The following is a 14137-nucleotide window of genomic DNA, read 5'->3' as shown; positions in this document are numbered from 1 at the left end:
GGCTGGATATAACTAGGGGTTCCCCAAGTAGAACAAGGACTGATGTCTAGTAGCAAGGCTCGTAGCTAACAGACAAGATAACTCAAGCTAGCTACTGTTTCAGCTATCTCGCCTGTTACAGGCACCTCTATTTTTCTGGCAGGTGCTGTATCTGGCAGTTTGCAATGCTGCTGCTGTATCCAATCTCCCGTTCTGTAGACTTATGATGGGTAAAAATTGGAATGGACAAATTTTAATTTGATGCTTGCGAAAACAGCAGCTATCCAGTGGGTTGCTATCAGTCTTCCCTTGTATACATTATAATCTTCGAAATCACCACACAAATCACTGAAAACCATTCAAATAAAAAAAATCACAGCTTGATACTGCGATTTGTTACTGCGATTCTAATTGATTCTAATTGCTGTTCGGATTTAAAGAGTTAGCAGCTTATTTATTAAACTTCTTCCTCTCATTAAAAAAATCATGTTGAAATAGGAATTTCAACTTTATTTTAGTATCCCTGCTATTTACCAAGAGCTAAACACGGGAAATATTAGCAGATATCTCCTGGTCTTCTCCAATTTATTACGCTCCAAAAAGCAAACCCTCCCCCCTCCCCCATAGCTAACACTTATGGGCTACTGTTGTGAAGGTGTAATCAGGAGCTTGATCTCCGGATCCCTCCCCAGCAGTCTAGACTTGCACGTGTGGCTTTCTTGCAAGGGCATTAGCTAAACTGGGTCCTAGCACAGCGATAAAGTGCTAGTGCAAGCTGTCACTTTACTCTCCATCAGAATGGTCTCTGATTGTAACCACTGTCCCAGCGTAAGCCCCTTTGCGCCTGATTCGGAGATGGACGGATTTACACAGCCGCACACAAGCGGCCGTGCAAATCCATCCATCTCAGATGCAAATGCAGAGCTCCTTGCTGCATATGCGTGATCCATACTTGCCAACACTCCCGGAAGTCGCAGGAGGCTCCCGATTTTTTGGGTAACCCCCCGCACCCCCGGAAGTGTAGGCAGATCTCCCGCATCCTGCCCGGGCAGGTTGGGGAGATTTAGTGGGAAATTTGTGGATCTGTGAGGAGCGAGCGGGGCTAAAGGGCACAATTTGCATCATTTGGCTCAGCCCCCTCCACGCAGAGCCGTGAATGACGGACTTTTCCGAGAAACACAGGGGGCTAATTACATCACCAGTCTGGCCCCGCCCCCCGATCCAGCCTACTGCAGGAGCTCTCCAGCCTGCTCCCGGAAAGCTGTTCTACAAAGTCGGTAAGTATGTGCGTGGTCCGTCAATGCAGACCCTGGCCTCGTCCCTCCAGGAAAACTGAGGCGACGTGCCTCCATTTCTGGGAAGGGCGTCCAGGCACGCCCCTGCTCCACCCCCCAAACGCTGTGGCATGTCAGTCATGCCGCCTCTTGGGGTCTGCGAGCGAGATCACAGGACCCGTTCTGCACAAATGTGCCGTAGATTCCTGCGCAGGTGCATACCCCAAAACATTGGAGGTGTGCATTCATCCTCGGATGAACGTACATCTCTGAATCAGGCCCTTTGTTAATAGCCCCTAAATAAGCCCATATTGCAGCAATAAAATATGTTAATTTTTGGGGCACCATTATTAATAAACAGGCTGCTTAGATTGATTTGAAGTAGCATTTATCAAGTACAGTCCATAAAATAAAAGGTAGGAGCTGATTTTTTGCTATGGGCAACTTCTTCACTGGTACCCACTTCTCCACGCTTTTCACTGCTTAATACATAAAACATCCTAGTTCCCAGCAAAACATCTACATATACATATACATATGTAGTATAGATATTTTTCAAGATTTGTCCATGATAGAAAGCAAGTAATTGGTGAGGGCAAATAAGAAAGGTCAGAATATTAAGTACTGTAGCTCTAGCTGGTAAATCCAGTAATAAAAGTGCATATTACCTATATCTTAATTTTTCTTTCTCATCAGGTCAAGAAGATGTCCATAAAGGAGATAGTCATGGCTATTGCTTCCTTCCTGTGGACATTGTTTATTGGAATCCTTCACTTCATCTACAGTATCTGCAAGGGCATCTTTTTCCTAATATGGCACACTTTATTTGGAGGTAGCCTGGTGGAGGGTGCCCAGAAATTAACTGTAACTGAGCTTCTGGCCAGCATGCCGGATCCCACACAGGACGAAGTCCATGGAGATGGTCTTCCCGCAGTAGTTAGTGATGAGTTACCCGACAATGGCGACGAGACTGACTTTGTGGACAAGAGCAAAGAAGAAGCGCAAGAAGAAGGTGGAGAGATATTTGGTATGGAGCTCAAGAAGGATGGTGGACACTACAGACTCGGTTCTGCAGATGCTCCTGGTGGCTTAGGGGATATGGGAGAAACCACTCCAGTGGAACCTCCGACTCCAGAGGGATCTCCCATTTTGAAGAGGAAATTTGGAGTAAGTGAATTTGTTCATCTTAGAACAACCATACCTTATTTCCATCCATATTGCATGTCACAGCGGATTCGCACTGAGAATACTGTGCAAGCAAGTACGGCTGATCCAGAGTCTTGTGCGTGTGGATCACATCTACACTGACGATTGAAGAGGCCGAACTGGGTGTAATGTGGCGTTCGCTGGTAGGCAAATGTGGGCTATACTGCTTGGGACCTGGGTATGTAATTCAGTCTTGCTGGACTTAATGATAGGCTGTGTGTCTGTGGGTAGTGACCTTACCAGTAGGTGCCCTCCTGGCCCCACTGCCGCTAAGTGTTCTTAGGGAGATAAGAGTGGGCAGGTGTACAGGATCTGCTCCTCCCCTCCTCTGGCATCCTATGTGGCTGTGTGTGCTCAGACGGAATAACCCACAAACCCGTGGGGTCCTGCAGCTGCAGCGCGTTGTGCTGCTGCCAATAGTGATTAGATCCCAGATCTGGTTCCTGCACAGGGGTGTAGGAGCGCAGAGCTGGAGAAGCTGGCGTATAATGGCGTGTCCTCCAACGTGTTTCAGCTACTCAGTGGTCTTTCTCAAGGATGCCGTGGGCTATGCAGAGTTGGGCATAAGCAACAGTACGCCTGTGTGGAAGTGTATCATTTGCACTTAGTACAGAGCAGGGTAATGTGTGCACTGATGATGATGATCAGTAGCAAACCAGGCGCTCACAAAGGCCCAAATGTAAGAGGCCCCAATTTGCTGCTCCCAAAAACCCCCCCCAAAAACGAAAACTTTCAAAAAGATCTGTATCTGTCTCGTAGCTTATAGTGGATCTAATATTTATATGTATATCTCATGATTAATGGATTTTTATGCATGGCATAATAGTTGAACTGTTGACAATTTCCTGTAGGATGAAGATGTGCCAGAACACTTAGACGGTGCTGTCCAACCAGAGCCGGCTGCAGAGGAGGAGGAGGAGCCAGCACCAGAGGCGGAACCAGAGAAAGCAGAGTGAGTGTCGGGGTTCCAGAGCTCCAGATTGCAACAAACTACCTTTAAATCTTTACCAATGCATCATCTAACATGGGATCACAGGATATTTGGAATATTCTCCATACAACATCCGGAGATAATTGTAGATGATATTCACAGTTCAATTATAGAAGCCTATATTAAGTTACAAGCCATCCATTATTTCTTATACATATATTTGTGTATATCAGTTTCAAAGCATTTAATTGATCATCAAGATAAAAGTACATGCTCAGCTGACAAAGTTGAATATTAACGGTAAATTTTGTCCATTTTTAGCACATAGTTTTGCATTTTTTATACTCATGTGTGGTTAAAATATAACCTCAATCATAGACTCCAGAGCATCTAATGGATAGGGTATCCATAACATTGTTCGAATTCTACTTTGGTTTTATGATGAAATAACTTTAGAACATAGAAATCATCTCTCAGACATGTCGGTGTCATTGAAATGTCCACCCACTAGCTCAGAGAATGGGGAGAAAGGAGAGGTGGCGGAGGAAGTAGCTGCAGCTCCCGCTCCCGAAGAACCTGAAGATCCCGAGGTCACTGTCGAAAGCAAGTGGAAGACCCCTTCTAAGGACAAGAAAGCAGAGGCAGCCGAAGGAGGTTTTGAGTTCTGGAATGAGCTGGAAATCCAGAGAATCAAATTCTTGGTCAGTCAGGAATCATAGCTTCTCATTAGTGTTACTGTACATAGGGGGAGATGTATCAAAAATTCTAAAAAGAACACGTGGGGAAGTTGTCTAAAGCAACCAATCAACTACTAGCTATCATTTTATAGACTGTGCAAGATAAATGATAGCCAGCAGCTGATTGGTTGCTATGCGCAACTTCTCCAATTATCCTCTTTAGATGATTTGATACATTCCCCCCTTAATGTTTTTGTCCTCCATCTTACTGTGGCCTTCACAATTATTAATATCTACTAAGTTTCTACTGCTGGTGATTAGCCTCTGTTCTTTTCTCCTCAGAACTATCTTTCTAGGAATTTCTACAACCTCCGGTTCCTGGCGCTCTTCTTGGCCTTCGCTATCAATTTCATTCTTCTGTTCTACAAGGTCAGTTCTGGTTACAACGCTCATGAAGGACATACACTAGGTCTTCCCTCATGTCAACCATGCTCTTGTTCTCATCTAAACTACAGTATGTTATTTTACATTGTGTAATTGATCTCTATTGACTGTTTACATACTGTCCTTGAACATTTCATGGGTTTAAAACCCAAAGCAAATTTCTGGTATAAGCAGGTTCTGAGATACTTTGCATGACTCACTTATATTCTGATCTATAAACAATATGATTACTTCCATACCTTTTTTATTTATGATGCTCCATACAACCCCAGTCATTATGCAGCTCTGTCTCTAAATGGCATGGGGCGAAGCAGTGATCTGGGTGAAGACCCAGAGGAGGGGGGGGACATTTGTGGTAGCGAGTGAGTTCTTCATGTAGGTAGAAGCCGGATAGGCAATATCAAGTACCATGTTGCTTTGCTTATTCATACTCTTGGGACATCTCAGGTTCCACTGGATCATCAAAGTTCAAGGCCTGACAGACTAGTAAAATCAAATCCTCACTGCATTGCCTAATGGGAGAAACATCCTCCCATTCTACAAGATCTTCCAGATCTGAATCCCCCTAAACCTCACTATCCTACACCAGGGGGTCCAAATTAGACTCCCCTTGGTAGGATACCCAAGCAGCACCATAGCTCTTGCAGGGGACAGTAGCTAGTGTGTCCGCACATAGTCTGTCTAAAACTGCATACACACGTAAAGATTTTCTGTCCAACTAGGACTAGGATGATCAGTGGAAACTGGATGCACCTGAGCTAAATTTTGAGCTTCATGGCAAAGGCCGTGAATACTTATGTACATGTGATTTCTTTTTTTAAATAAAATGTGCAAAAATCTCAATAAAAACTTTTTGCACGTAGTCATTATGGGGTATTGTGTGTAGAATTTTGAGGACACAAAATAATTTATTCCATTTTGGAATAAGGCTGTAACATAACAAAATGTGGAAAAAAGGGAAGCGTTGTGAATACTTTCCAGATGCACTGTATGTATTAGGCCTTAGAGAGATAAAGTAGATGGAGATGAAGTACCGACCAATCACCTCTTAACTGTCAGTTTGCAGACTGTGGGGTCTCTCTGTACTAAGCCTTGGAGACAGAGAGAAAGTGGACGGAGATAAAGTACCAACCAATCTGCTCCTAAATGTCACTTTACAGGCTGCTTAAAAAATGAGAGGAGCTAGGAGCTGATTGGTTTGTACTTTAATCTCCATCCACTTCATCTCTCTCTCCAAGGTCTAGTACACAGACCCCTAGGGTGGTCTGACCTTTTAATGAGTTCCGAGATGGAGCGTACCATCACTCTGAGCCAAGTACATTCCACCAATAAGATTCCATCCGCTGCGTGCATCCCGGGGTCTCGGTGGTGCAAATCGCCTAGCAGCATCCCAGCTCTGGACAGCCCTGGGGCAATTTAGTACGGCACAAAGAACCTTTTTGCAGACATACTAGAGAAAGATAAACATACAGGAAAACACTGCAGTACACAATCAATGAGTGTGAATCAGCAGAGAAACAACCCTTTAATTCTGTAAATTACAACCTTGTAAAAAAAAATGCATAATTGGTAAAACCGTGAGACCCACTCACCCTGACATATACAGAGAGAGAGAGACCGGGATCCCTGATATATACAGAGAGAGAGAGAGACCAGGATCCCTGCACAGTTATGGAGGAGAATGCAGTGTTCAGCAATACACAGAATGGCACAAGCAGTAGCTGGTAGCAACCCATATAACCCTGCCAGCATCGGGAATCAGCCCAGCAAGTGTCCCCTGCTGAGCACATTTTAACATTTTGGAGATGTCTTTATAATGCCCTGTGATTCTTATCCTGTATGATAGGACTCAGCTTTTGTTCAGCTTCTTGACCTGTCAGACACCTCAATTTGGGTCTTCAGCAGCCTGAAAAACCCCAAAAAGTGTTGGAATCAGTACTGCTGCCCGGCACCCTCAATCTCATCCATGCATCCCCATAAATCCATTCAGATTGCCAAGTTTGAAAGTCCAAGCAAAGGACAGGGGAAGGGGTTTGATCCATGGAGAGTTGATGCAATTCTTGTCCGATATCCTGACCCACATAGACTATTGCCTCTTTAACCCATAATTTCCGCTTAACCAATAATCCTTATCAAATCTCACCACTGATACATGTTACCGTACACTCTCTATGCACTGATCCCTTCAGGCATGTCCATGCTTTTAACTCATGTTGAATTTGATTCGCCCAGGTGTCTGATTCCCCTAAAGGTGAGGATGACTTTGAAGGTTCAGGAATGGAGGAGGATCTGCCCATACTAGATGAGGGGGGGGGAGACGATGATGATGAAGAAGAGAGCATTGTATACTTCTTCTTGGAGGAAAGCACCGGCTATATGCAACCAGCAATGAATATCCTGTCCATAGTCCACACACTTATTGCCGCCTTGTGCATCATCGGCTACAACTGTCTGAAGGTGAGGCAGAAAGACACCATGTCCAGACTTTAAGACTGATATATTTTCCAGACTACATTGTTGACTTTTCTTGCGCTTCTATACCATTTGGCAACATTTAACTCTGTAGAAAATTAGAACTAGAAAATAATGACTTGTTGGCCTCACATATGGCTCCTCCGTTCATCAGGTTCCTCTGGTCATCTTTAAACGGGAGAAAGAGTTGGCTCGTAAACTTGAGTTTGATGGTGTCTACATCACAGAGCAACCAGAAGATGATGACATCAAAGGACAATGGGATCGCCTGGTCTTGAATACGCCGTGAGTCATTCTAATTGGGTGGAAGTTGATAAATGTAAAATAACTTTTTACATTTAAATTTAAAAAATATTTAATTTTTTTTTTTTAATTTGAAGAAAAACATTTCTACTAGCTCCTTTTTGCAATGCAAGAGAGTATGCTGTAAACTATTACAGTTCTGGATAACTAAGACTCTGTACACGATGATGTATGACTATCTAAAATAGAATGAATCATGAAACTATGATATCATTTACGGCATGCAGAGTTGGGGCTTTTTATGAGTACCAAGGCAAAGACAATTTGCTACCAAATTTTCGTGACTGCTTTCTGAAGTTGGCGGTCCAGGTAAAACTGCCCAATGTGGATTTTTGTTACATTATATACCCCCAAAGTCCAGTGGACCCTTAATAGTTAAAAATATGTAGAATTATTGTCATTTGTGTCCGATACAGTATATAAATTATTTAAGATGCAACTGTACAGAATATTTCATGATGAATCAGTCTCTTGTTTTACAAATGTTTGCAGATCATTTCCAAGTAACTACTGGGACAAGTTTGTGAAGCGGAAGGTAACTGCCCTAAATTCATTAACATCATCTCAAATTATTCCTGCTCCTTTCTCATGCACAGTGACTTTATCTTCCCCTTTCAGGTACTGGATAAATATGGAGACATCTATGGCCGTGAGAGGATAGCGGAACTGTTGGGAATGGATCTGGCCAGTCTGGAAATCAGCTCTCAAAATGGGAAGAAACGAGAGCCAGATAAATCCCTGCTAGCATGGTAGGGTTATTCACTATTGGGGGAGATGTACCGAGCCTTGGAGAGATATAAAGTGAAGACGTTGCCCAAAGCAGCTGGTCAGCTTCTAACTCTGTGCTAGATAAATGATGGTTAGAAGCTGACTGGTTGCTTTGGATAACTTCTCCATTGGTTCTCTCTCCCCGGCTTGATTATCTCACCAGATTTCTTTTTACTGAGCAATATTCACCACCATTCCCTACATTTGCCAGGCTCCTTTTATCTTTTAAACAACTTCGGCCTTCTTTTTTAATTTCTTGGCCTTCTCTCCACTCTACTTATTATAATTATTTACTTACTCCCATCTGGACCTGCAGTGCACTAATCCACAATACTTTTATTGTCAACTCCATCTTGACATCAAACACAGTTGTTTTTCCCCTAACGTTTCACCATTTCCACCCAAGCACCTTGTTCTTATTTCTTAAAATGTTTTCCAGAATCAAAATCACTAAGTTGTTTCTTCTTTCTCATCAGTGTAGTTTATTGCACAAATCTATTTGACTCCTCTTTGAGGCTCTTATAGAATGTACCTGCATGTTGCTCCGAATTGTCCTCTCTTGATGCTCGCACTCTGGATTAAGTCCAACATTTGTTCTCATTCTGTACCTTAAGTGTTCTCCATATTCAATTGCAAAACTTACAGAACATGTTTTCTTCGGGATGTGGTCAAAATGCCAACGCCGTATGACTAAATCCTGGCGTCTAAATCCCGACGCGGGAATAAAGACCCGCGTTGAAATCCCATCGCCCATCTAGATCCCGATGCCGGAATCTAGACAGACGGCTTCCCAAACGTAGGTAAACAGTGCAGTGTTAGCGATTAGCCGCGTGGGGGGGGGGGGATTTAGGTTGGGGAATCCCCGGGGGGACTTAGGGTTAGGCACCACCCCGGGTTAGGTTTAGGGGGTGGGAGGGTTATGGTTAGGCATCACCGGGGGGGAAGTTAGGGTTAGGCACCACTAAGGGAGGGTTAAGGGGGGAGAGCGGAGGGTTAGGGTACTTACCAGCCCCAGGATGGATCGTCATGTTTCTGGCTTTCAGCATCGGGATTCAGTCCGCCAGCATTGCATCCGGGGGAATTACATACCGTTTCCTTCTTTGGGATGCATTACATACTGATTCCGCTTTCTTCTTCTTGTGTATTTCTGTTGTCCTACTTACTTTTAGCAACAGTTGTCTCCTGGAGTCCTCTGTTCTGTTATGTCCAGAACAGGTGCCTTCTACTGACCATACAAATATTACACACATTGGGACCGATGCAGCCTCAGTTGTACCCGCACTGCGCACGCAGAACTAAATGCAGATATTCGCCAGTATGCTGGATTGTACGCATCTATGCCACCGCACTGCCACTGTCCATATGCTGGGTTTTATAGTCGTCATCATTATCACTTCGCACTTGCACCAGCCCTGTCGTTGGTGCAAGAGACCTCATATTAATCTAAATATTATTATCCAGACGTGTCCTCACCCATGACTTTTTGTTTCCTCCTACAGGATCACCTCAATTGACATAAAGTATCAGATCTGGAAATTCGGCGTGGTCTTCACAGATAATGTAAGCACAGCTTGAAATATAAACTGCTTTCTGTGACAAGAGCTCTTTATCTAAACATATTATGAAAGTGCAAAACGCGTGGTCATTTAGCGCTTCTCCGCCTGGCACACTGCCAAATTGTCAGCCTAGAACATTCTCTTGTGCTCACCCACGCTTTAGCTTTGGGAACGGTCTCTGCTCCCACTTTGGTGGGATCATGGGTCTGATTGGATATACAAATAGTGGAGAGAATGAGAATGTTGCTCCATTGCCCAGAGTTATGTTAAGATATGTTAAGGCCATTATCTTCATCTGTTTTTAAAAATACTGCTAGTTTTTAGCTTCATTAATGTCTTAATTTAATTAAGGTAAATGCAGGGTTATGAGACTAGTCATTACTATGCAGGATATGCGCCACTTTCTCTCCCCTTCCCTGCACCATAATCCCTTGCTTTTGTTCAGGGCTGCAGTGGGCCTGATTCCGACCCGCTCGCGAGCGCACAGCGCTCGCAAGTGGGTCGATGGTCCCCCACTGTGCATGCGCACGCCGGAGCTGGTTCCGGAGCGTGCATGCGCGAGACCTGGCCAGCGACGGGCGCTCCGTCGCTACGGGTCTCACACAAAAGCGAGGCAGCTGTCGATGGTGATTGACAGCTTGCCCCGTTTTGGAGGCGTGCAGGGAGGGGGGGTGGCTGGGCAAACGGAGGCGTTCCTGTAGGAACGCCTGCCGTTTGTGGGCGGCCCTACTGACATCACTCGTGATGTCAGTAGGTGGACTTCCTGCTCTATTAGAGGAAGTCCACTGGGGCTTGCGGCCACGAGACCCTACAACAAGGGTCTCGTCGCAAGCCCCGATGGTCGTGACCATCGCGACCGTCACCTGGCCGCTCGCATAAGCTGTGAGTGGTCGCCCACAGCTATGCGAGCGGCCAGGAGGCCGTCTTTAAAAAAAAGGGAAGCCCTGATTCAGAGCGAGCGCTCTCAAAGAGCGTCCAACTCTGAATCAGGCCCAGTATGTGATTTGTTATAACATGCCGCCTATATGCTCCCAAAACACAGCAGTATCAGTCTATGTATACTAGTATCTTTTTATGGGTAGAACATTCTCTATGGACCCCCGTTATTCAGGGAACTCCCCCTAAATCTCCTTTTTCCACCCTCCAATCTTTTTAAACTAATCTCATCCAACAAAATGAAATGTTTATTTTTACATGTACAAGAAGGCACATTAATACCGCCGTTCAGCAAGAAACAACACCCCAACCCGCACAGCTCCTCTCTGGCCATCTTGTCTCTTCCTATAAAATTAGGCGTACTCGGCAGGAATATAGGACCAAATCGCATTTTGTGGCCAAAGCACATTTTGCACTCTTGCAATCATGTTAAACACTTGAACCTGTTGCTGGTTATCAGTATGAATGTATTATGTATTTCAGACGGGTGTCACGTAGATGAGAGGGACATAAATAAGTTTGGTTGACAACACAAGAGAGCTAATGGCAGATGCAGAATATAAAGTACTACATGGAAATCTATCATGCTCCTGCTGTGTGTGGTTTTATTGACACTGCAAGTATTTGTTATCTTTGCCCCCAGACTTTCCTGTACCTGGTGTGGTATACCGTCATGTCCCTGCTTGGCCACTACAACAATTTCTTCTTTGCTGCCCACCTTCTGGATATCGCCATGGGCGTCAAGACCCTTCGCACGATCCTGTCCTCAGTTACACACAACGGCAAACAGGTTTGTGTACAAATTCCTAATCAGTCAGCGCTGTGTCTTCTACACTTTTTCATGACAGCAAGGGCCCCTTAGTAAATACAATTGCATACTGTAGGTCGCTGGACTGAGGGCCCGATTCAGACCCGTTCGCAAAGCTGCGTTCGCACGCAGCCGGCCAATGTTGTCAATCTGCGCATGCGTATGAGATGCAGTGAGTGAACCAGTCGCTACGATCGGGAAGTGATCGCAGCCAGTCCGCAAATATGAATGACAGGACGTGCCGTTTGTGGGTGGTAACAGGGGAAGGTCGAAGGTAACCGGGGTGTGGTGGTGCGAACGCAGGTGTGTCTGTGCGTTTAAACGCCATTTGAGGGGCGTACATAATTAAGACGCAGCGTCAGCATTCACGTCATATGTCTGAAATACACACCGCAGCACTCGCAGTGCTTGCGGTAGGGAATGGTCAGCCACAAGTGGTGCATATGAGTACGATGTTGGCTGATGTTACCGATTGTTTAATACACTTCCTGGAGATTACGTATGTTACTAAGGGCAAGCGGGCATCTAATTTCATACCGCGATCGCACGGCAAAACATAGTGGGTGTAGTAATGTCTTGCTTGTGATCGCGGGATTTGCATACTTTGGCTGCTTGCGAACACAGCATTGCGAACGGGTCTGAATCGGGCCCTAAATGCAAATAGAAATGGTCTCCTGTCCCTTTTAGGTGTGTGTTATGCAAAGTCCAGGATTATTTGTTTCTCTTGTCCATATCTTCTTAGTCCTTATTGTAAAAATATTTATTTAATGAAATTGGTGATTTTTAATGCCCATTTTCAACATCCGAATAGGTACATCCTTAGACTCTACCATCAAAAATTGTACCAGTCCTATGGCGGGTGCAGATTCTCTGTTTTACACTTCACATAGGGGCTGATTCTAATTGGACGCATTTGCAGCTGCATTTCTCTCCAGCCTGCTTGCTGCCTTACGCTACTAAGAGTATCCATCAGAAGGCCTGCGCGCCCACCGCTTATCCCTCCACAGCCATCACAATCAGTATCGTAATTTACACCCACTGCATACTGGGCGCAAAAGAATCATGTGAAACACGCGCCGCATCTCCGTCTCATCAAACAAGCGCAGAAATCTGCCTACCCACCCGCGGCGCTCTCACATGTCACGGAAAAAGAGTGATGGTCAATGCATCAATCTATCCGCTTTTTCAGTCTCCATGCGTGTGTATATGCAAGGTAAGCACATCTGCAGTCTGCAGATGTATGGCGCACGCGCGGTTTGTAGATATCAGTGGCCTCCGTCCGTATTTGTACCGGCGCCCGACTCAGGATTAGGCCATGGTGCTCACTTATTCTGTATTTCACGTTCTTTATTTATAATTTTTCCGTTCTGACTCTTTTACCCTTTTTTGTCCTGTATACACGGGAGAGAAATTCCCTGCTGGACATGTGATCCGATCAGGATAATAATCCTCCCACCTCTCACTTTTCCTTCTGACTACAGTCTATGAGTCCCACTATATGATGGTTCCTCAACCTTGATTCTCTCCCTGACTCTCTGCAGCTCATGATGACCGTGGGACTCCTGGCCGTGGTGGTATACCTGTACACCGTGGTCGCCTTCAACTTCTTCCGGAAGTTTTACAACAAGAGCGAGGATGAGGATGAGCCGGACATGAAGTGCGATGACATGATGACTGTGAGTACACCTGCATTGTACATGTCTTGTCTCTCCATGTAGTAATCATCGATGTTGGCCCATCCGCTTATTATTGCCCAAGGCCTGCCATGTTACTATGATCTGGTAGGCCCCAGGTGTTATTAAATGAAGGAATATATTTTAAGCAGCAGCCATCAAGTTTGTCAAACTTAAAAAGCATTAGTGGCCACCACTGTCCGGAATTGTTAAAAACTCTCACGGTATTGATTGTAGAGCTGCTCAGAAAAGAGCACAAATTCACTGTTTAAGCAGAAAAGGCCAGCAAGGAACTATACCTGCACCCTATAATAATAGATGGACCTTAATGTTCGTGCTCATACCCTGCTTTGCTGGGATTAGGTGGAATGACGTGGTGCAAGGAATCTCCATGCTCATAACCATCATTCTTCTAAAATAAACTTTGACCCTCCACCCAGTTACTATCATTATCACAAGATATATAAAGATCTCTCCTCCCCTTCTGTAATATATACTTGATGGTTCCATCTCCACAGTGTTATCTCTTCCATATGTACGTGGGGGTACGAGCCGGTGGAGGCATTGGAGATGAGATCGAGGACCCTGCAGGAGACGAGTATGAACTCTACCGCGTTGTCTTTGACATCACTTTCTTCTTCTTTGTCATCGTCATCCTGCTGGCCATCATTCAGGGTAGGTAGCGGTCAGGGACAATCCCTCATTGTAAATCTCTCAGTCATAACCCCTGACCCGGCAATTAAAATAATGAATTATAACTAAACATGGATTCCTCCTTCAGGTCTGATCATTGACGCATTTGGAGAACTGAGAGACCAACAGGAGCAAGTGAAGGAGGATATGGAGGTGATGTCCCTTATTATCTATCTGATTACTGTTCCCAGTGAGCTCCACCACATCTGTTCTTATCTTTCTTGTCACTCCTCATACACTTCAAAACTTGCGTCAGTCTTACACCATCAACCAACGTAATTCATTCCCTCTCATGTTTTTCTACCTCACTGCTCTTCTTAATAATCAGTTGCTCTACCATAACCATCTCGGTGGTCCTCCATATCTCTTTTTAGTTAATCAGCTTTCTTCTCCATGATTTCCATTACCCCCTCCCCG

The 14137-nt window shown here is 44.8% G+C and overlaps 1 protein-coding gene across 7 annotated transcripts in view; it reads left to right on the top strand.

The window, feature by feature from the left end:
- The window catches only part of RYR1 (ryanodine receptor 1), a 211666-nt gene that overhangs the window by 193294 nt on the left and 4235 nt on the right, over window positions 1–14137 (top strand). For all 7 annotated transcript variants that reach the window (XM_088477043.1, XM_088477047.1, XM_088477044.1 and 4 more), the window contains 13 exons: window positions 1950–2420; window positions 3311–3411; window positions 3902–4091; window positions 4410–4496; window positions 6744–6968; window positions 7138–7268; window positions 7779–7821; window positions 7905–8035; window positions 9554–9614; window positions 11190–11336; window positions 12896–13030; window positions 13546–13702; window positions 13809–13873. In XM_088477043.1, coding sequence (XP_088333169.1) covers window positions 1950–2420; window positions 3311–3411; window positions 3902–4091; window positions 4410–4496; window positions 6744–6968; window positions 7138–7268; window positions 7779–7821; window positions 7905–8035; window positions 9554–9614; window positions 11190–11336; window positions 12896–13030; window positions 13546–13702; window positions 13809–13873 — 1944 coding nt within the window. The remainder of the gene's footprint in view (window positions 1–1949; window positions 2421–3310; window positions 3412–3901; window positions 4092–4409; window positions 4497–6743; window positions 6969–7137; window positions 7269–7778; window positions 7822–7904; window positions 8036–9553; window positions 9615–11189; window positions 11337–12895; window positions 13031–13545; window positions 13703–13808; window positions 13874–14137) is intronic.

Source organism: Taudactylus pleione, unplaced genomic scaffold (genome assembly GCF_031769625.1).
Source record: "Taudactylus pleione unplaced genomic scaffold, aTauple2 ptg000199l, whole genome shotgun sequence".
NCBI lineage: Eukaryota > Metazoa > Chordata > Amphibia > Anura > Myobatrachidae > Taudactylus > Taudactylus pleione.
This window is presented reverse-complemented; position numbering and strand designations above follow the sequence as displayed.